The 23,412-nt window shown below is 44.1% G+C and overlaps 1 protein-coding gene across 1 annotated transcript in view; it reads left to right on the plus strand.

The window, feature by feature from the left end:
* The window catches only part of LOC147990651 (uncharacterized), a 50,836-nt gene extending 34,087 nt beyond the window's left edge, over nucleotides 1-16,749 (plus strand). The window contains exon 2 of the mRNA XM_087538337.1: nucleotides 16,652-16,749. Within this exon, the coding sequence (XP_087394463.1) occupies nucleotides 16,652-16,749 (98 nt within the window). The remainder of the gene's footprint in view (nucleotides 1-16,651) is intronic.
* Nucleotides 16,750-23,412: the final 6,663 nt, after the last annotated feature.

Below are 23,412 nucleotides of genomic sequence, written 5' to 3' on the forward strand. Positions count from 1 at the left end.
CCTACACATCGTGAAACAGCCCTCCGCCGAGCGAGCCGTATCCCTCTTGCACCTGGCCAAACTGTTGGTGCTGCTGTTGCTACTTCTGTGGCTCCTGCTGCTGATGCGGAGGAGGATGATTTTGCTGGCGATTACGAGGATGAGGTTGATCAAAATCAGAACTACGTGCCACCACCAGCACAGCAACCATCAGGTCGTCCACATGCAAATAATGGCAATGGTAGGGCTCACCCTCAGGTACGAGATCATGACCATCTCCCTAAACTAAAATTGAATATTCCACCATTTGAGGGTAGATATGTTCCTGATATATATCTTACTTGGGAGTTAGAAACTGAACAACGATTTACATGTTTACAATATCCCGAGGAGAGACGTGTTCCTGCTGCTGTTTGTGCATTCACTAGTTTTGCATGTGTTTGGTGGTCTGAGCATTGTAGATTATATCCCATTCTTGCTACTTGGGCTGCTTTGAAAACTGCTATGCGTACTCGTTGGGTTCCACCATATTATCAACGTGAATTACTTCAAAAATTGCAGCGCTTAAGACAGGGAAAAAATTCTGTAGAAGAATATTATCAGGAATTACAAACTGGCATGATTAGATGTGGTATTGTTGAGGAGAATGAAGCTATGCTTGCACGTTTTATGGGTGGATTAAATAGAGAGATTCAGACGATTCTAGAGTATAAGGAGTATACTAATATCACTCGTTTATTCCATCTTGCTTGTAAAGCTGAACGTGAAGTGCAGGATCGACAGGCATTGGCGCGGACTAACTTTTCTGCAGGTCGACCTTCTTCATGGACACCACGTGCATCATCTACTTCCACACGTTCTGCTACACCGGCACCTCCGTCGGCTGCCACCTCCAACCGTGATACAATAAAGCAGGCACAATCACCACTATCTGCCAAGAGCACACCTTCTGGGCCTGCAAAGAGCTCTTCTTCATCCATGGCATCAACAGGGCAAACACATGATATTATTTGTCGACGTTGCAAGGGTGGAGGTCATTATGCGAGAGAATGCCCATCTAAGCGTGTGATGATTGTTACTGAGGATGGTGGGTATGAGTCCGCTAGTGACTATGATGAGGAGACTTTGGCTCTTATTACACGTGACGAACACGGTGGAGACGATTCTGATCATGAGACGCAATACATGGCTCCTGAAGATGCTGACAGGTATGAATGTTTAGTTGCTCAACGTGTTTTGAGTGTGCAGGTTACACAAGCTGAGCAAAATCAGAGGCATAATTTGTTCCATACAAAGGGAGTTGTGAAGGAACGTTCTGTTCGCGTGATCATAGATGGAGGGAGTTGCAACAACTTGGCTAGCATCGAGATGGTGGAGAAGCTATCTCTCACCACAAGACCACATCCACATCCTTACTGCATCCAATGGTTCAACAACAGCGGCAAGGTTAAGGTAACACGTACTGTTCGTGTGCATTTTAGTATCTCTACATATGCTGATTATGTTGATTGTGATGTGGTACCGATGCAAGCATGTTCCTTATTACTTGGTAGACCATGGCAATTTGATAAAAATTCTATTCACCATGGTAGAAACAATCAGTATACTCTTGTTCATAAGGATAAAAATATTACTTTGCTTCCTATGACTCCTGATTCCATTTTGAAAGATGATATTAATAGAGCTAATAAAGCAAAACAGGAGAAAACTAAGAGTGAAAATCAGATTGTGGCAAAAGAATTTGAGCAACAAATGCAGCCTAATAATAATAAACAATCTAGTGTTGCTTCTGAAATTAAATTGAAAAGTGCATGTTTACTTGCCACCAAATCTGATATTGATGATCTAGATTTTAGCAAATCTGTTTGCTATGCTTTTGTGTGCAAAGAGGCATTATTTTCATTCGAGGACGTGCCTTCCTCTTTGCCTCCTGCTGTCACTAACATTTTGCAGGAGTTCGCCGACGTCTTTCCACAAGACGTGCCACCGGGATTACCACCTATTCGCAGGATTGAGCATCAAATTGACTTAATTCCCGGTGCATCATTACCCAACCGGGCACCATACCGTACCAATCCAGAGGAGACGAAGGAGATTATGCGTCAAGTACAAGAACTGCTCGACAAAGGTTATATACGCGAATCCCTTAGTCCTTGTGCTGTTCCTATCATTTTAGTGCCGAAAAAGGATGGTACGTCGCGTATGTGCGTTGATTGTAGAGGCATTAATAATATTACTATTCGTTATCGTCATCCTATTCCTAGGCTAGATGATATGCTTGATGAATTGAGTGGCTCTACAATATTCTCCAAAGTTGATTTGCGTAGTGGTTACCATCAAATTCGTATGAAATTGGGAGATGAATGGAAAACAGCATTTAAAACTAAGTTTGGATTATATGAGTGGTTAGTCATGCCTTTTGGGTTAACTAATGCACCTAGTACTTTCATGAGGTTAATGAACGAAGTTTTACGTGCTTTCATTGGACGATTTGTGGTAGTTTACTTTGATGACATATTGATTTATAGCAAATCTTTGGAGGAACATTTGGAACATTTATGTGTTGTTTTTATTGCTCTACGTGATGCACGTTTGTTTGGTAACCTTGGAAAGTGCACCTTTTGCACCGACCGAGTATCTTTTCTTGGCTATGTTGTTACTCCACAGGGAATTGAAGTTGATAAAGCCAAGATTGAAGCTATTGAGAGTTGGCCGCAGCCCAAAACAGTCACACAAGTGAGGAGTTTCCTTGGCCTCGCTGGTTTCTATAGGCGTTTTGTGAGAGATTTCAGCACCATTGCTGCACCTCTCAACGAGCTTACAAAGAAGGATGTACCTTTTGTTTGGGGTACCGCACAGGAAGAAGCCTTCACGGTATTGAAAGATAAGTTGACACATGCTCCTTTACTCCAACTTCCTAATTTCAATAAGACTTTTGAGCTTGAATGTGATGCTAGTGGAATTGGATTAGGAGGTGTGTTATTACAAGATGGAAAACATGTTGCATACTTTTCTGAAAAATTGAGTGGGCCTAGTCTGAACTATTCTACTTATGATAAAGAATTATATGCTCTTGTTCGGACCTTAGAAACATGGCAACATTATTTATGGCCCAAGGAATTTGTTATACATTCTGATCATGAATCTTTGAAACACATTAAAAGTCAAGCAAAACTGAACCGTCGACATGCTAAATGGGTTGAATTCATTGAGACTTTCCCTTATGTGATTAAACACAAGAAGGGTAAAGAAAATGTTATTGCTGATGCCTTGTCTCGTCGTTATACTATGCTTTCACAACTTGACTTTAAAATATTTGGTTTGGAGACCATCAAGGATCAATATGTTAATGATGCTGAATTTACAGATGTATTGCAGAATTGTAAGGAAGGGAGAACTTGGAACAAGTTCGTTCTTAACAATGGATTTGTGTTTCGTGCTAACAAGCTATGCATTCCAGCTAGCTCCGTTCGTCTTTTGTTGTTGCAGGAGGCGCATGGAGGAGGATTAATGGGACACTTTGGCGTCAAGAAGACGGAGGATATACTTGCTACACATTTCTTTTGGCCAAAGATGAGACGGGATGTTGAGCGTTTTGTTGCTCGCTGCACTACATGTCAAAGAGCTAAGTCACGACTCAATCCTCATGGTTTATATATGCCTTTGCCTGTACCTAGTGTTCCTTGGGAGGATATATCTATGGACTTTGTTTTAGGTTTACCTAGAACAAAGAAGGGGAGGGATAGCATATTTGTTGTCGTGGATAGGTTCTCGAAAATGGCACACTTTATACCATGTCATAAAAGCGATGATGCTGTTAATGTTGCTGATTTGTTCTTTCGTGAAATTATTCGCTTACATGGTGTGCCAAATACTATTGTTTCAGATCGTGATACTAAATTTCTTAGCCACTTTTGGAGATGTTTATGGGCTAAGTTGGGGACTAAGCTGCTTTTTAGTACTACTTGTCACCCCCAAACTGATGGACAAACTGAAGTAGTCAATAGAACATTGTCTACTATGCTTAGGGCTGTTTTGAAGAATAACAAGAAAATGTGGGAAGAATGCTTGCCTCATATTGAATTTGCTTATAATCGTTCATTGCATTCTACTACTAAGATGTGCCCTTTTGAAATTGTGTATGGTTTCCTACCTCGTGCACCTATTGATTTGTTGCCTCTTCCATCTTCGGAGAAGGTTAATTTTGATGCTAAAGAACGTTCTGAATTGATTTTGAAAATGCATGAGTTAACTAAGGAAAACATTGAGCGTATGAATGCTAAATATAAACTTGCTGGAGATAAGGGTAGAAAACATGTTGTGTTTGCACCTGGAGATCTTGTTTGGTTACATTTGCGTAAAGATAGATTTCCTAATCTGCGCAAATCAAAGCTAATGCCACGTGCTGATGGTCCTTTTAAGGTTTTAGAGAAAATAAATGATAATGCATATAAACTTGAGCTACCTGCAGATTTTGGGGTTAGTCCCACTTTTAATATTGCAGATTTGAAGCCTTATTTGGGTGAGGAAGATGAGCTTCCGTCGAGGACGACTTCATTTCAATAAGGGGAGGATGATGAGGACATCAATACCATTGTTACACCCATAGCCCCTACTGTTACATATACTGGACCAATTACTAGAGCTCGCGCACGCCAATTAAATTACCAGGTACTTTCGTTTCTTGGTAATGATTCTAATGTTCATGAGATTATGATGCTGCCTAAATTGGATACATTTGTTTTGCTTTCAAATGAAGGGCCTAGCTTGGAGAAGGATGAACATTGGAGCAAGAACACGCATGAAGTTGATGGCATGCGCAAGGGGATCAAGAACGGAGTTACAAGTGATGATTTCAGGACTTTGAAGCCGCCATAAGGAGTGCATGAGGCCATGGACGAAATATACAAGATGCCACTTCATAATATTCGTCCATAGGCTATTCTAGGTGCTGCGTCACCTTATTAATGGGCCAGGCCCATGTAATTTCGAAATACTTAAGTATAGGCTATTTTTAGAGTCCGTATGTGTGGGGGAAACAAGAGTTAGGGTTGGTTTCGGACCCCACCCTCAAGGGCCACGAAATTCCCCTCTCTTCCTCCATATATACAGCCCTTAGGGCATCGTTTAGACTTTGGGTTTTGTTTAGATTAAAAAGTTCGCCATAGCTGCAACTTCGCGTACTTCGTTTGTGTCCAACGACCAGACCAAGACGTCACAGAACCCCACCTTGATCAATAAAGCTTTCATCTTATATTCGCAATATCCAGATTGCAATCTCAGTTTCTTGCTTGTTCTTCGTTTGCTCGCAGGAAACAGGCCCTCGTGGTCAGGTTGATCGTGCTCCGGCGTGGTCAATAACCCCTCGGAAGTTGGTTTAGCGATTGCTAAGGCGCGACGTCTCGCACGTTCGTAGTCGGATCGTCAAGGTCGACTCCCACAGAAAACGATAGCCACCATCTCATCGAAACATCGGGACACCTTTGCCTCTATCAACGAGATGCCCCAATTGCCATGTGAGGAGAGCCATCACCACATGAGTGACATGAGTGACTCCACCACACGTGACATTGAGAGCATTTCCTATGAGAGGATGAGTGTGACCACCACTAGACCCACACTTGAGAGCATGCCACACATCCTATGTGAGGTTGAGAGCCATTTGTGTGACTCCACCAACCATATGAGTGAGAGCATCCGAGAGGGAGTGAGTGAGGCCACTTTGATTTCTAACGACTTAACCCCTACTCCTAGTGTGTTTTCTTATTTGGTGCTAGGTCTCCTACATGACGACACGCCTATGAGTCCATACCTCCAATGGAGACAACGATGGCCATGGTGGAAGAAGATGCACCACCCACATGGTTCCATCACGATGAAGATGACCACGACTTGGTCTTCGACACCTCACCTACAACACATGAGCGATGCCCCATAGGTAACATAGGTGATGGTGCTTCTCTTGTCCCACTAGTGGACTATCTCACCAATGATTGCTTGCATGATGTTGATCCACCTATTCCCATGCTTCATGCTAGTGCGACTTCTTCATGTCATGACTCACCTATTTATGATAAATATGATGATGAGCATGTTGATTTGCCTAGTTGTGATGCTATGCTCCATAGGATATCATGTGAAAATTCTATTGGTCACATCATGTTTGACAATCCATTAACCTTGTCATATGCTATGAGTGAGATATCCCATATTGCATCATTTGAATCTCAACACAGTGACTATGCATGCCCCGTTACAGTAAATCCCATTTGCACTTACGGCATAGATGACAAGATGATGGTCATTGGCTTTTGTTTTTCTTGTGATGATATTGACATGCTTCCTTTACATGATTTGCGCAATTCATCTACTATGCCATGCCATGATCACATTGTTCCAAATATGCATTGTTTTGGATGTTGTCAATATTCTCCATGTGATGTTTCCACTAATGATCATGAGGAGACCCCATAGTTTCCTCATGCGTATTAGGAGATTTTGATGCATTCCATACATTGCATGCACCATATGCATTCCATGAACAACAATGCTCTACATATTTCTTGTGATGCATTACACAATTTGAGTCTCCATTATGCTATACATAACAACAAACCTCTCATGATGGATGACATGTTTCTATATCACGCATATCATTTATTCGATCATTGGATATTTTGTGCTAACCAACACAAGCACGTGCGCATCACGATGGATGATGTGTACATCTACCACACACACACAATTTTCCCTTTGTCTTTGTTTTGTGTAGGTACTCACGTATACTCGTCAACCTCTCAATCCCAAGAGTTGACGAAACGAGCTCTTGAGAGCATAGATGACTTGGGATCCCGTGAACTATCCTTCCCACCGCTCTCTTCGCGCAACGACTACGCGCATCTTTCTCATTTGGCTCTCACACGGCTATGGCTATATATCGCTTCTCGCTTCTTTCTCATTTTACCGTGTTCACTTTGCATGCTATGCTTGCTTCTATGCCTTTGCCATGCAATTGTGACCCTTGCTTGCATCTACCCATGATTCACCATTATGCTACTTCTATGTGTATTTGCATGCTTGGTGGAGATCCTTGTTGCTATTGCCATGTTTATCATGTGCCTCATGCTATTGATGCTATTTTGCTCATATCTTGCCTTCATGCTTGTGATGTGTCTTGTGCATTATTCATGACTACCATTTGTACACATGACATACTTAACATGATTCCTTCTAGTACGTTGCATCTTCGCACTACTAGCTTGCTTGCCTTGATTCATAGGATTGCTTGCTTTGTCGCATCACCCATGTTCCATTATTACTTGCTTTCTTGGGTTGATGACGTATATGTTCATGCCTATCACATGATACATCTTGTGATGCATGCTTGCTTGCTTGCGCCTATTCTATTTGGTTGTTCTCACATCATATGCCTCCGTACTATGAAATGCTCCCTTGTCCTTTCTTATGATGAGCATGATGCATCCACTTGTTGGGTATTTACCGCACGAATGATAGGTTTTCCGCTAACCTCATTTGTTTTTCCGAGTGTTTGTCATGTTCTTTCATGTTGAAGGATTCACAAGGCGATACCATCATGACACAATTTGGTCATGTGAAGGCATACACGATGTGCAACACCAACATTTGCGGGAATCTCCTAAAGGTGAACTCCTTCCCTTTGAGCCATCCTCAAATATGCATATTGGATGGGTCACTCTTTCATTGTTGTTTCCTTCTTCTTGTCTACATGTTACATCTATTGGATGGAGGACCGACATTGGAGATGGAACCCATGGACCTTCAAGCTGAGGAGCGCTCGGATTTATTGGATGCACCTTCGAACCTCCACTCATGCCACGACATCGAGCATTGGTATACCAACACCTCCATATTTGTTGATTGTGTTCACACATGTCATGCTCGATGGACATATCATACACATGACAAATTTTCATCTTATGCATGGATTGACTCACATCATGATTGCCTTGTTGCATCTTGTATTCCCATGTCATCCATGATATATGAGCTTGTGCATTTCATTAGCAAATTTGTTGTGATATACCTTGATGGCATATTCATACATCATGATCTTATTGCCTACCATCAATTGCATGATCACATCACATTGAGCATCCATTACCATATTCATGCTATTGATAAACCGTCTCACTATGACATCATTTTGCACCGTGGTTGCATTCATCATATTCTTGCTTTTGCTACCATGAATGTTGTGCATACATTTCCATATCTTTTGGATAAGCTTTGATAGAGGCAAAGGTGTCCCGATGTTTCGATGAGATGGTGGCTATCGTTTTCTGTGGGAGTCGACCTTGACGATCCGACTACGAACGTGCGAGACGTCGCGCCTTAGCAATCGCTAAACCAACTTCCGAGGGGTTATTGACCACGCCGGAGCACGATCAACCTGACCACGAGGGCCTGTTTCCTGCGAGCAAACGAAGAACAAGCAAGAAACTGAGATTGCAATCTGGATATTGCGAATATAAGATGAAAGCTTTATTGATCAAGGTGGGGTTCTGTGACGTCTTGGTCTGGTCGTTGGACACAAACGAAGTACGCGAAGTTGCAGCTATGGCGAACTTTTAATCTAAACAAAACCCCCAGTCTAAACGACGCCCTAAGGGCTGTATATATGGAGGAAGAGAGGGGAATTTCGTGGCCCTTGAGGGTGGGGTCCGAAACCAACCCTAACTCTTGTTTCCCCACACATACGGACTCTAAAAATAGCCTATACTTAAGTATTTCGAAATTACATGGGCCTGGCCCATTAATAAGGTGACGCAGCACCTAGAATAGCCTATGGACGAATATTATGAAGTGGCATCTTGTATATTTCGTCCAAGGCTTCATGCACTCCTTATGGCGGCTTCAAAGTCCTGAAATCATCACTTGTAACTCCGCTCTTGATCCCCTTGCGCATGCCATCAACTCCATTCGTGTTCTTGCTCCAATGTTCATCCTTCTCCAAGCTAGGACCTTCATTTGTAAGCAAAACAAATGTATCCAATTTAGGCAGCATCATAATCTCATGAACATTAGAATCATTACCAAGAAACGAAAGTACCTGGTAATTTAATTGGCGTGCGCGAGCTCTAGTAATTGGTCCAGTATATGTAACAGTAGGGGCTGTGGGTGTAACAATGGTATTGATGTCCTCATCATCCTCCCCTTCTTGAAATGAAGTCGTCCTCGACGGAAGCTCATCTTCCTCACCCAAATAAGGCTTCAAATCTGCAATGTTAAAAGTGGGACTAACCCCAAAATCTGCAGGTAGCTCAAGTTTATATGCATTATCATTTATTTTCTCTAAAACCTTAAAAGGACCATCAGCACGTGGCATTAGCTTTGATTTGCGCAGATTAGGAAATCTATCTTTACGCAAATGTAACCAAACAAGATCTCCAGGTGCAAACACAACATGTTTTCTACCCTTATCTCCAGCAAGTTTATATTTAGCATTCATACGCTCAATGTTTTCCTTAGTTAACTCATGCATTTTTAAAATCAATTCAGAACGTTCTTTAGCATCAAAATTAACCTTCTCCGAAGATGGAAGAGGCAACAAATCAATAGGTGCACGAGGTAGGAAACCATACACAATTTCAAAAGGGCACATCTTAGTAGTAGAATGCAATGAACGATTATAAGCAAATTCAATATGAGGCAAGCATTCTTCCCACATTTTCTTGTTATTCTTCAAAACAGCCCTAAGCATAGTAGACAATGTTCTATTGACTACTTCAGTTTGTCCATCAGTTTGGGGGTGACAAGTAGTACTAAAAAGCAGCTTAGTCCCCAACTTAGCCCATAAACATCTCCAAAAGTGGCTAAGAAATTTAGTATCACGATCTGAAACAATAGTATTTGGCACACCATGTAAGCGAATAATTTCACGAAAGAACAAATCAGCAACATTAACAGCATCATCGCTTTTATGACATGGTATAAAGTGTGCCATTTTCGAGAACCTATCCACGACAACAAATATGCTATCCCTCCCCTTCTTTGTTCGAGGTAAACCTAAAACAAAGTCCATAGATATATCCTCCCAAGGAACACTAGGTACAGGCAAAGGCATATATAAACCATGAGGATTGAGTCGTGACTTAGCTCTTTGACAGGTAGTGCAGCGAGCAACAAAACGCTCAACATCCCGTCTCATCTTTGGCCAAAAGAAATGTGTAGCAAGTATATCCTCCGTCTTCTTGACGCCAAAATGTCCCATTAATCCTCCTCCATGCGCCTCCTGCAATAACAAAAGACGAACGGAGCTAGCTGGAATGCATAGCTTGTTAGCACGAAACACAAATCCATCGTTAAGAACGAACTTGTTCCAAGTTCTCCCTTCCTTACAATTCTGCAATACATCTTTAAATTCAGCATCATTAACATATTGATCCTTGATGGTCTCCAAACCAAATATTTTAAAGTCAAGTTGTGAAAGCATAGTATAACGACGAGACAAGGCATCAGCAATAACATTTTCTTTACCCTTCTTGTGTTTAATGACATAAGGGAAAGTCTCAATGAATTCAACCCATTTAGCATGTCTACGGTTCAGTTTTGCTTGACTTTTAATGTGTTTCAAAGATTCATGATCAGAATGTATAACAAATTCCTTGGGCCATAAATAATGTTGCCATGTTTCTAAGGTCCGAACAAGAGCATATAATTCTTTATCATAAGTAGAATAGTTCAGACTAGGCCCACTCAATTTTTCAGAAAAGTATGCAACAGGTTTTCCATCTTGTAATAACACACCTCCTAATCCAATTCCACTAGCATCACATTCAAGCTCAAAAGTCTTATTGAAATTAGGAAGTTGGAGTAAAGGAGCATGTGTTAACTTATCTTTCAATACCGTGAAGGCTTCTTCCTGTGCGGTACCCCAAACAAAAGGTACATCCTTCTTTGTAAGCTCGTTGAGAGGTGCAGCAATGGTGCTGAAATCTCTCACAAAACGCCTATAGAAACCAGCGAGGCCAAGGAAACTCCTCACTTGTGTGACCGTTTTGGGCTGCGGCCAACTCTCAATAGCTTCAATCTTGGCTTTATCAACTTCAATTCCCTGTGGAGTAACAACATAGCCAAGAAAAGATACTCGGTCGGTGCAAAAGGTGCACTTTCCAAGGTTACCAAACAAACGTGCATCACGTAGAGCAATAAAAACAGCACGTAAATGTTCCAAATGGTCCTCCAAAGATTTGCTATAAATCAATATGTCATCAAAGTAAACTACCACAAAACGTCCAATGAAGGCACGTAAAACTTCGTTCATTAACCTCATGAAAGTACTAGGTGCATTAGTTAACCCAAAAGGCATGACTAACCACTCATATAATCCAAACTTAGTTTTAAATGCTGTTTTCCATTCATCTCCCAATTTCATACGAATTTGATGGTAACCACTACGCAAATCAACTTTGGAGAATATTGTAGAGCCACTCAATTCATCAAGCATATCATCTAGCCTAGGAATAGGATGACGATAACGAATAGTAATATTATTAATGCCTCTACAATCAACGCACATACGCGACGTACCATCCTTTTTCGGCACTAAAATGATAGGAACAGCACAAGGACTAAGGGATTCGCGTATATAACCTTTGTCGAGCAGTTCTTGTACTTGACGCATAATCTCCTTCGTCTCCTCTGGATTGGTACGGTATGGTGCACGGTTGGGTAATGATGCACCTGGAATTAAGTCAATTTGATGCTCAATCCCGCGAATAGGTGGTAATCCCGGTGGCACGTCTTGTGGAAAGACGTCGGCGAACTCCTGCAAAATGTTAGTGACAGCAGGAGGCAAAGAGGAAGGCGCGTCCTCGAATGAAAATAATGCCTCTTTGCACACAAAAGCATAGCAAACAGATTTGCTAAAATCTAGATCATCAATATCAGATTTGGTGGCAAGTAAACATGCACTTTTCAATTTAATTTCAGAAGCAACACTAGATTGTTTATTATTATTAGGCTGCATTTGTTGCTCAAATTCTTTTGCCACAATCTGATTTTCACTCTTAGTTTTCTCCTGTTTTGCTTTATTAGCTCTATTAATATCATCTTTCAAAATGGAATCAGGAGTCATAGGAAGCAAAGTAATATTTTTATCCTTATGAACAAGAGTATACTGATTGTTTCTACCATGGTGAATAGAATTTTTATCAAATTGCCATGGTCTACCAAGTAATAAGGAACATGCTTGCATAGGTACCACATCACAATCAACATAATCAGCATATGTAGAGATACTAAAATGCACACGAACAGTACGTGTTACCTTAACCTTGCCGCTGTTGTTGAACCATTGGATGTAGTAAGGATGTGGATGTGGTCTTGTGGTGAGAGATAGCTTCTCCACCATCTCGATGCTAGCCAAGTTGTTGCAACTCCCTCCATCTATGATCACGCGAACAGAACGTTCCTTCACAACTCCCTTTGTATGGAACAAATTATGCCTCTGATTTTGCTCAGCTTGTGTAACCTGCACACTCAAAACACGTTGAGCAACTAAACATTCATACCTGTCAGCATCTTCAGGAGCCATGTATTGCGTCTCATGATCAGAATCGTCTCCACCGTGTTCGTCACGTGTAATAAGAGCCAAAGTCTCCTCATCATAGTCACTAGCGGACTCATACCCACCATCCTCGGTAACAATCATCACACGCTTAGATGGGCATTCTCTCGCATAATGACCTCCACCCTTGCAACGTCGACAAATAATATCATGTGTCTGCCCTGTTGATGCCATGGATGAAGAAGAGCTCTTTGCAGGCCCAGAAGGTGTGCTCTTGGCAGATAGTGGTGATTGTGCCTGCTTTATTGTATCACGGTTGGAGGTGGCAGCCGACGGAGGCGCCGGTGAAGCAGAACGTGTGGAAGTAGATGATGCACGTGGTGTCCATGAAGAAGGTCGACCTGCAGAAAAGTTAGTCCGCGCCAATGCCTGTCGATCCTGCACTTCACGTTCAGCTTTACAAGCAAGATGGAATAAACGAGTGATATTAGTATACTCCTTATACTCTAGAATCGTCTGAATCTCTCTATTTAATCCACCCATAAAACGTGCAAGCATAGCTTCATTCTCCTCAACAATACCACATCTAATCATGCCAGTTTGTAATTCCTGATAATATTCTTCTACAGAATTTTTTCCCTGTCTTAAGCGCTGCAATTTTTGAAGTAATTCACGTTGATAATATGGTGGAACCCAACGAGTACGCATAGCAGTTTTCAAAGCAGCCCAAGTAGCAGGAATGGGATATAATCTACAATGCTCAGACCACCAAACACATGCAAAACTAGTGAATGCACAAACAGCAGCAGGAACACGTCTCTCCTCGGGATATTGTAAACATGTAAATCGTTGTTCAGTTTCTAACTCCCAAGTAAGATATATATCAGGAACATATCTACCCTCAAATGGTGGAATATTCAATTTTAGTTTAGGGAGATGGTCATGATCTCGTACCTGAGGGTGAGCCCTACCATTGCCATTATTTGCATGTGGACGACCTGATGGTTGCTGTGCTGGTGGTGGCACGTAGTTCTGATTTTGATCAACCTCATCCTCGTAATCGCCAGCAAAATCACCCTCCTCCGCATCAGCAGCAGGAGCCACAGAAGTAGCAACAGCAGCACCAACAGTTTGGCCAGGTGCAAGAGGGAGACGGCTCGCTCGGCGGAGGGCTGTTTCACGATGTGTAGGTAGTCGTCGTTGTTGTTGTTGTAGAGGTGCGTTAGGTGCAGCCGGTGGTGGTGGTGGAAGACGCGCGAGCAATTCATTAAACCTGTCATCGAGCTTTGTTTCGAACGTCTTCTCCATGTCATCTATCTTCTCCATGGCCTCTTCAAATCTGTTTAGCACATCCTGCACCTGTCCATTCATCATTTGCTGAAATTTATCATGCAACTCCTGATTCGTCATGTTCTCCCAGTCAGTCTCGTCGGCTTGTGATCCTGCCATGGTTAGCAACAATAGAAAACACACAAGAATATGATCCTACAGAATACTAACAAGAGGTGGTGGTGGCGGGTGTCACAAATCCGTCAAGCAAATCTCAAATTCTTACCAGTTCTTACCCAGCAGCAGGCGGTGATCGGCAACCGTTGTAGTCAAAACTCTCAAAAGCTTGGATAGAGCGATTGCCAGGGAGAGTCAAACGCACGACGTAGAGGTATGTGGAGCTGGGAAGGCTTATAGTATGGTAGCAAAAAGGGTCAGCAATAATCAATTCAGAGATGCAAAGTTGAATAAACGCTCAACGACGGTACTGTGCTGGTCCTAGGCTAGACCGTGCTAGAGACGCGAGCCTAGAACACTAACAAAATCATGGCGCTGCACGTAAATAAGGGAAAAGCACACTCTGGAACTTTTTTTTTTCGCTTTTTTTTTTTTTTGCGCTCCTTTTTTTTTTGCGCTCCTCTTTTTTTTTTTTTTGCGCTCCTCTTTTTTTTTTTTTTGCGCTCCTCTTTTTTTTTTTTGCGAAAAATTACTATAACGGCGAGTGTCTCAAAACTCTTCCCTCGTCAAACTGATAGTATGGGCACGAAAATTTTTTTTCCACTTTTTTTTTTCGGAAATCAGGGCAGCGACGACGAAAAAGTGCGACAAAAAATCACTATGATGGCACGTGGCTCAAAAGACTCAGAAAAGCCTAAAAATAGGATAGGGAAAAAAAAAATTTTGCCCGAGAAAATTTTGGCCTAAAAACTGCCCGGGGGTCTCCAGACTCTTTTTTTTTTTTTTTTTTCGAGACCTACGCAGGCAAGGAAACACGAATCGGAATTGAGATTGACCTCAAGAACAAACCTAATATGAGAAGAACTCGGATTGGTGGTGGATATATGGTTGTGGTATATGGCAGCGGTGGTGGTATATGGTAGCGGTGGTGGTATATGAATACAGATTGGTGGTGGTATATGGATACGGATTGGTGGTGGTATATGGATATGGATTCAAAGCGGTGGCGGATAAGCAAAAGTGGTAGATGGGCGATGATGATGGCGGCGTGACAACTTATGACCAGAACTCGAAACTCTAAAAGACTAGACTCTAAGACCAGCAACTTGACACGACGATGCAACCGCAAATTCAACAAAGCAAAAACCCTAAAAAGATTATGCAAAGGCTCAGATTGGTTCGGATATGATGAACTAACCCTAATTTTTTTTTGTGGCTTTTTCGTGGACTGTAGGTATGAAGAACAGACTCAATCTAATCTACGAAAAACTGTAAAATCTCACCGAGCAACCTGGAAATCTGATACCACTTGATAGAGGCAAAGGTGTCCCGATGTTTCGATGAGATGGTGGCTATCGTTTTCTGTGGGAGTCGACCTTGACGATCCGACTACGAACGTGCGAGACGTCGCGCCTTAGCAATCGCTAAACCAACTTCCGAGGGGTTATTGACCACGCCGGAGCACGATCAACCTGACCACGAGGGCCTGTTTCCTGCGAGCAAACGAAGAACAAGCAAGAAACTGAGATTGCAATCTGGATATTGCGAATATAAGATGAAAGCTTTATTGATCAAGGTGGGGTTCTGTGACGTCTTGGTCTGGTCGTTGGACACAAACGAAGTACGCGAAGTTGCAGCTATGGCGAACTTTTAATCTAAACAAAACCCCCAGTCTAAACGACGCCCTAAGGGCTGTATATATGGAGGAAGAGAGGGGAATTTCGTGGCCCTTGAGGGTGGGGTCCGAAACCAACCCTAACTCTTGTTTCCCCACACATACGGACTCTAAAAATAGCCTATACTTAAGTATTTCGAAATTACATGGGCCTGGCCCATTAATAAGGTGACGCAGCACCTAGAATAGCCTATGGACGAATATTATGAAGTGGCATCTTGTATATTTCGTCCAAGGCTTCATGCACTCCTTATGGCGGCTTCAAAGTCCTGAAATCATCACTTGTAACTCCGCTCTTGATCCCCTTGCGCATGCCATCAACTCCATTCGTGTTCTTGCTCCAATGTTCATCCTTCTCCAAGCTAGGACCTTCATTTGTAAGCAAAACAAATGTATCCAATTTAGGCAGCATCATAATCTCATGAACATTAGAATCATTACCAAGAAACGAAAGTACCTGGTAATTTAATTGGCGTGCGCGAGCTCTAGTAATTGGTCCAGTATATGTAACAGTAGGGGCTGTGGGTGTAACAATGGTATTGATGTCCTCATCAAGCTTCATGCACCTTGTCATGATCAATCTTGTTGCACGGACTCATTCTTAAATGATGGACACTTTGTGTGCTCTAACCATTGTATTTCTGAGTGTCGTTTGTGTTTGCTCTTTTTGCATGTATACCACTCCGGCGACACCTTGGAGTACTTGGATTGCACAATGTCTTCCACTCCGTCCAACTACATGTCCGTCCATGACTACCGTTTCCATGGTGATGAGGATCACGATCCGAGGTCGGATCTTTCCCAAGGGGGGGAGATGATGCGGAGCATCCCACGTTCATCCCCATGTACACTCCGACTACCCTCCAAGTCCCAAGGATACATAAGTTGAGACCTTGACTATTCGCCATTGGACGCAAGGTGAACTGGCTCCTCTCCGAACCATCACTTTCCATACGTGAGACATGGCTACTACCTCAAACATGTGTGCTATGCATGACCAGGACCCAAGAGGAAGCCCATGAACAAGGAGGCGAGGACGTCCGGCCAGGACCGGACGACCGGCGCAACCGCACCCGAGCCAACATCAGCGGAAGTCTGAAGCTACCGGACGTCTGGCACCCCCATCACAGAACGGATCCAGCGGACGTCTGGAGGAGACCGGACGACCGAACGCTCATGAGACACCGGACGACTGGTCCCTAGCGGACGTCCGGTACCTGGCTGTGTCCAGTTTCGGGCCGAGGCCCATGTACCCCTTCACTTCACCCCCATTTGCACTTAGACTATAAATAGACCCCCTATTCCTTCTAGCTAGGGTTAGCATTGGTTTAGCTCATACTTAGAGATAGAGCTACGCTCATCCACATCGGATCTACTCCACGAGAGAGATCGCGGCCTCTATGGAGAAGATCCCTTTGGATTCAAGCCCCCTTTCTAAGGGAAGATCCCCCCGTGGATTCAAGACCTCCTCATGGAGAAGACCGGTTACCTATTGTATCGTCCGTTGTTGACTTTGGATCTTGTATCTCCCATTGTGTTCATGGATCTAGCGCATGTGTGATCATTCTTGTTGGTTTGAGTGTTCTCTTGTGTTCCCCTCGTGATTTTCCCCTCGTTTCCCTCCTCGTGTTCTTCGTGCTCATCGCGGTATTCGCTCCTTTCGTGAAAGATCGGGCCACTAGGGTTCTACCCTACATCATGTTGTCTCCAAAGTCTTGACTCTCCAACATCACCAAGAAGAAGACCAATGATGCCACATATTCCACACCAAGGCCGGCGTCAATGGACGATCCGTCAAGGTAATCATCGATGGAGTGAGTTGTCATAATCTCGCAAGTGAAGAACTTTGCTCCAAACTCCAATTGCCCAAGACGAAGCATCCACATCCATACAAAGTGCAATGGCTTAGTGACTCCGGCACTATCCAAGTCGAGCACCGAGTACAAGTCTCCTTCAAGATCGGCGCCTACGAAGACACCTTGGAGTGCGACGTCGTTCCAATGACTGTTTGGCATCTTCTCCTTGGACTGCCATGGAAATTCGATTGAGGAGTCATACACAACGGCCGAACGAACCACTACATCTTCAAGATGAAGGGCAAGGAGTACATCCTCCGTCCAATGTCGCCTAGTCAAGTGATCGCCGACAAGAAAGCCACCCATCATGGAGATCATAGTGAGAGAGCGAGCCACCAAAAAGAGGGTGAGCGCCACAAGCCAAAATTGAGTGCCTCCACGGTGAGCAAAAACAAAAATCTAGTTCTATTTGCCACCAAACGTGAGATGAGAGAAGTGTGTGAGCACCCATCTAGTGTCCTACACTATGTCCTCGTGTGCAAGGACAATGCACCACAAACTAACACTTCTCACACTCTTCCTCTAGTGTTGTCTTCTCTTTTGCAAGAATTTCAAGATGTTTTTCCCGATGAGCTACCTCCGGGTCTACCTCCTCTACGAGGCATTGAGCACCGAATCGACCTCATCCCAGGAGCACCTCTTCCGAACAAAGCTCCATACCGTATCAACCCCGACGAAACAAAAGAAATACAAAGTCAAGTAAAGCATCTCATAGACCATGGACATGTGCATGAAAGTTTGAGCCCTTGTGCCATTCCGGTCATTCTTGTGCCAAAACGTGATGGTAGTTTTCGCATGTGCTCCGATTGTAGACCTATCAATGCTATCACCGTTCGCTATAGGTATCCCATTCCACGCCTAGATGATATGCTTGATGAGCTTAGCGGTGCCACTATTTTTTCCAAAATTGATCTTAAGAGTGGTTACTATCAAATCCGCATACAAGAGGGTGATGAATGGAAAACCGCCTTCAAAACCAAGTTTGGTTTGTATGAGTGGTTAGTCATGCCTATGGGTCTTTCGGAAGCACCGGGCACTTTTATGCGCCTCATGAATCATGTCTTTCGCCCTTACATTGGTATATCTATTGTGGTCTACTTTGATGACATTCTTGTGTTTAGCAAATCTATCAAAGAGCATGTCACCCATGTCCGCACCGTTTTGCAAACTCTTAGAAAAGAGCGCCTCTATGCTAATATGGAGAAATGCCTTTTTGGTGTTGATAAGCTCGTTTTCTTGGGTTTTGTTGTTTCTTCTAAGGGTGTTCACGTAGATGAGTCCAAGATCAATGCTATTAAGACTTGGTCACAACCAACGAACTTGCAACAAGTGCGTAGCTTTCTTGGCCTTGCGGGTTTCTATCGTCGCTTTGTGAAAGATTTTAGCACCATTGCTTTGCCTTTGCATGCTTTGAGCAAGAAGAATGAGCCTTTTGTTTGGGGACCATCCCAAGATACCGCATTCAATGAGCTTAATAATTTGCTTACTCATGCTCCCGTGCTTGTGTTACCCAACTTTGACAAGGCTTTTCAAATTCATTGCGATGCTAGTGGTAATGGCATAGGAGGTGTGTTAACACAAGAGAAGCGCCCCATAGCTTACTTTAGTGAGAAACTTTCTGGAGCGCAACTCAATTACCCATCTATGACAAAGAGCTATATGCTTTAGTCCGCGTTTTGCATGAATGGGAGCATTACCTTTGTCCCCATGAGTTTATCATTCATACCGGTCATGAGACTCTCAAGTATCTTAAGGGACAAAGAAAGTTGAACAAGCGTCATGCTAAATGGAGTGAATTTATTGAGTCTTTTCCCTATGTCATCAAGTACATCAAGGGTAAAGAAAACATAGTAGCGGATGCTCTTTCCCGCATATGCATGCTTGTCACGCAACTTGAGTTAGATGTCATTGGCTTCGAGCATATCAAAGACTTGTATGAGCATGATGCAACTTTTGCTACTCCTTATGCCAAGTGTTTGTCGAATACATCTTGGGAACGCTATTACATCAAAGACGGCTATCTTATGAGAGCTAACAAACTTTGCATCCCCGAGTCGTCTCTTCGTTTGTTGCTTTTGCAGGAATCGCATGGAGGAGGCTTAATGGGACAGTTTGGATGCGACAAGACGTTCGCCACGCTCTCGAAGAGCTACTTTTGGCCAAAGATGTTTCGGGACGTCAATCGTTTCACCAACCGCTGTTCTACATGTCGCAAAGCTAAGTCCAAAGCTCAATCTCATGGTCTCTATATGCCTTTACCAATCCCATACCAACCATGGGAAGACATTAGCATGGACTTTGTACTTGGTTTGCCTAGAACTCGAAATGGGAAATATTCCATATTTGTCGTTGTGGACCGTTTCTCAAAAATGGCACATTTTATTCCTTGCCACAAGAGAGACGATGCTTCACATGTTGCTAATCTCTTTTGTAGGGAAATTTTGCGTCTCCATGGTGTGCCAAAGACCATCGTCTCGGACCGCGACGTCAAGTTCCTTAGCTACTTTTGGAAGACCCTATGACCCAAGCTCGGAATCAAGTTACTCTTCGCCACGACATACCATCCTCAAACCGACGGCCAAACGGAGGTGACAAACCGCACACTCTCCGCTCTACTTCGAGTACTCATCAAGAAGAACATGAAGGAGTGGGAGGAGTGTCTACCCATGCCGAGTTCTCCTACAACCAAGCAAGACACTCAACAACTGGCAAGTCCCCTTTCGAGGTCCTCTACGGATTCAACCCTTTGTCACCATTGGATATTCTACCTCTACCACTCTAAGAGCGAATCAATTTGGACGCAAGTGCACGAGTGACCCATATCAAGAAGGTGCATGAAGATACAAGAAACACCATAGAGCGCCAAGTATAATGCCTTGTGACCAAGCTCAACATCAACAAGCACCCTATGATATTCAACATTGGAGACCTCATGTGGCTACACCTTCGCAAGGACCACTTTCCCCAAGAACGCAAGTCCAAACTTCGACCACGCGCGGATGGACCATTCAAGGTGCTTGCACGCTACAACAACAACGCTTACAAGATCGACATTCCTCGTGACAAGTACTCCGTGAGCGACATCTTCAACATCAAAGATCTCTCACCCTACCATGGTGATGAGGATTTCGATCCGAGGACGGATCTTCCCCAAGGGAGGGGAGATGATGCAGAGCATCCCAAGATCATCCCCATGGACGCACCCACACCTCCAACGGCACCACTTGGACCAATGACACGAGCCCGAGCCAAAGCTATCGAAGATAAGGTGAACTCACTCCTATCTGAACTTCCACTTTCTATGCATGAGACATGGCTACTACCTAAGTCCAAGATGTTGTGCATAATTAGGTACCAAGAGGGTCCTCCCGAAGATGCGCATGAAGACGGACGAGTCCCCAAGTCCACGGATGAGGAGAACCAACGGAAGGAGCCAAGAGCATCTCCCAGGCCCCGGACATCCGGCCAAGGCCCCGGACATCCGGCCCCTGGAGCACCTTCCTCTACAGCTGCTCAGCCACCAAGTGCCTACAGGCCCCGGACATCCGGCCCGCAAGCCCGGACATCCGGCCCTTCCCGAGGTCCCGGACATCCGCCCCCCCCCCCCCTGCCCGGAAATCCGGACACCACCGAACCCGAGAGCAACATGGACAGCTTCACCAGCCGGGACATCCGGCCCTCCGCGAACGCCCGGACATCCGGCCCGACGCCCGGACGTTCGGCCTCCCTGTCTGCGCACAGTAAAGGGCCGAGGCCCGTGTACCCCTTCTACCCCCTAGACTATATATACTCCATCCCGTACAACTTTCTAGGGTTAGCAAAGGATTAACTCATATTTTGTGTGAGAGCTTTGCTCATCCACTTGGTTATCTTCTCCTCGGAGATTCGAGCCTCCACCGGAGAAGATCCTCCAAGTGGATTCAAGACCCCTCTTTAGGGAAGAACACCAAGACCTCCTCACGGAGAAGAACCGGTTACCCTTTTGTATGGTCCCTAGTTGTCTGTGGACCGTGTATCGTTCTATGTATCCGAGGATCTAGCACATGTGTGACTTGTTCTTGTTAGTTTGAGTGTTCCTCTTGTGTTTCCCCTTGTGATTTCCCTCGTTCCCCTCTTTGTGTTCCTCGTGTTCTTCGCGGAATCTGCTCCTTTCGTGAAAGATCGGGCGATTAGGGTTCTACCCTACATCACTATTTTAGGTGCTGCGTCACCTTATTATTGGACCAGGTCCATGTATTTTCGAAATACTTAAGTATAGGCTATTTTTAGAGTCCGTATGTGTGGGGAAACAAGAGTTAGGGTTGGTTTCGGACCCCTCCTCCAAGGGCCACGAAATCCCCCCCTCTTCCTCCATATATACAGCCCTTAGGGCGACGTTTAGACTTTGGGTTTTGTTTAGATTAAAAGTTCGCCATAGCTGCAACTTCGCGTACTTCGTTTGTGTCCAGCGACCAGACAGAGACGTCACAGAACCCCACCTTGATCAATAAAGCTTTCATCTTATATTCACAATATCCAGATTGCAATCTCAGTTTCTTGCTTGTTCTTCATTTGCTCGCAGGAAACAGGCCCTCGTGGTCAGGTTGATCGTGGTCCGGCGTGGTCAATAACCCCTCGGAGTTGGTTTAGCGATTGCTAAGGCGCGACGTCCTCGCACGTTCGTAGTCGGATCGTCAAAGTCGACTTCCTCTAAAATAATAGCCACCATCTCATCGAAAGACAGGACACCTTTGCCTCTATCACTATGTCACCTTCGCGGCATACTATCTGAGGGTCCCCACTACTTAATGGTGGGATAGCCACAGGAGTACCCTACCTACTGGAACGGCCTTCACTTGGCCAAATTTCCAAGCTGCTTTTCGTGCCCGCTTCATTCCTTAGGGAATCATGGACAGGAAGAAGCGCGATTTCCGCAACCTCACCCAGGGCAACAAGGCTGTGGATGCATATCAAGGGGAGTTTATTGAATTGTCCTGTTATGCTAAGAAGACATTGTAACTAATGCTTGTAAGCAAGAAAAGTTTCATGAGGGACTCCAAGCTGACATCAAGCTCGTGCTCCCGGTGCATGACTTTGCCACTTTGGTGAACAAGGCCATTCAGGTTGAGACTGGTCTTCAGGAACTCCAGGGATCTGTCAGGCGCAGCCATGATGCTGACTCATCTTCGGGTCCGCCAGCACAGAAGCGTCGGCTTTGGATTCCCCACAACATGTATCGTCCAACTGCACCTGCACCAAGACATTCCTATGCATCACCTCGTCTGCCTCGTCCACCAAGCTCCTGCTCCCAATTCCAATGATGGTATGTGCTTCAAGTGTGGCCTTCTAGGTCACCATTCCTGGAATTGTCCTCATAATCAGAACCAGCTGGCTCTGCCTTATAATGCCCGTGGAAACAATCAGCCCCGCAACAACAATGTCAGGCCTTATGGTCGTGGTCAGGCTAACAACATTGGTCGGAATGAAGCTCAAGACCAGCCTACTACTATGATGCGTACTCTTCTTGTTAATCCAGTATCAGTTGTTGTTTTATTCGATACAGGAGCATCACATTCTTTCATATTATAAGATTTTGCATTCATGCATGGCATTAAATACGAAGAGATGCACATTCCATTAGTGGTAAACACCCCCGCGGGATACTGCCGAACCACACTGGTTAGCCACAACGTCGTCATTGGGATTGAAGGATTAGAGTTCCATGCCTCTCCCATTATCCTGAAATCTTCCAATATTGACCTCATTCTGGGAATGGATTGGTTGAAAGTGCATACTGCTTCTATGGTTTGTGCCACTAAAACCGTTCACCTCCTACATCCTTCTAATGAGATAGTAAGCTATCATGCTCGTCTTGTTCGAAATGCTGAAGCATGGCTTTATACCTTGAATGCGTTGAACGCAACACC

Source organism: Triticum urartu, chromosome 1A (assembly GCF_056163025.1).
Source record: "Triticum urartu cultivar PI428250 chromosome 1A, HENAU_Tu73, whole genome shotgun sequence".
Classification (NCBI taxonomy): Eukaryota; Viridiplantae; Streptophyta; class Magnoliopsida; order Poales; family Poaceae; genus Triticum; species Triticum urartu.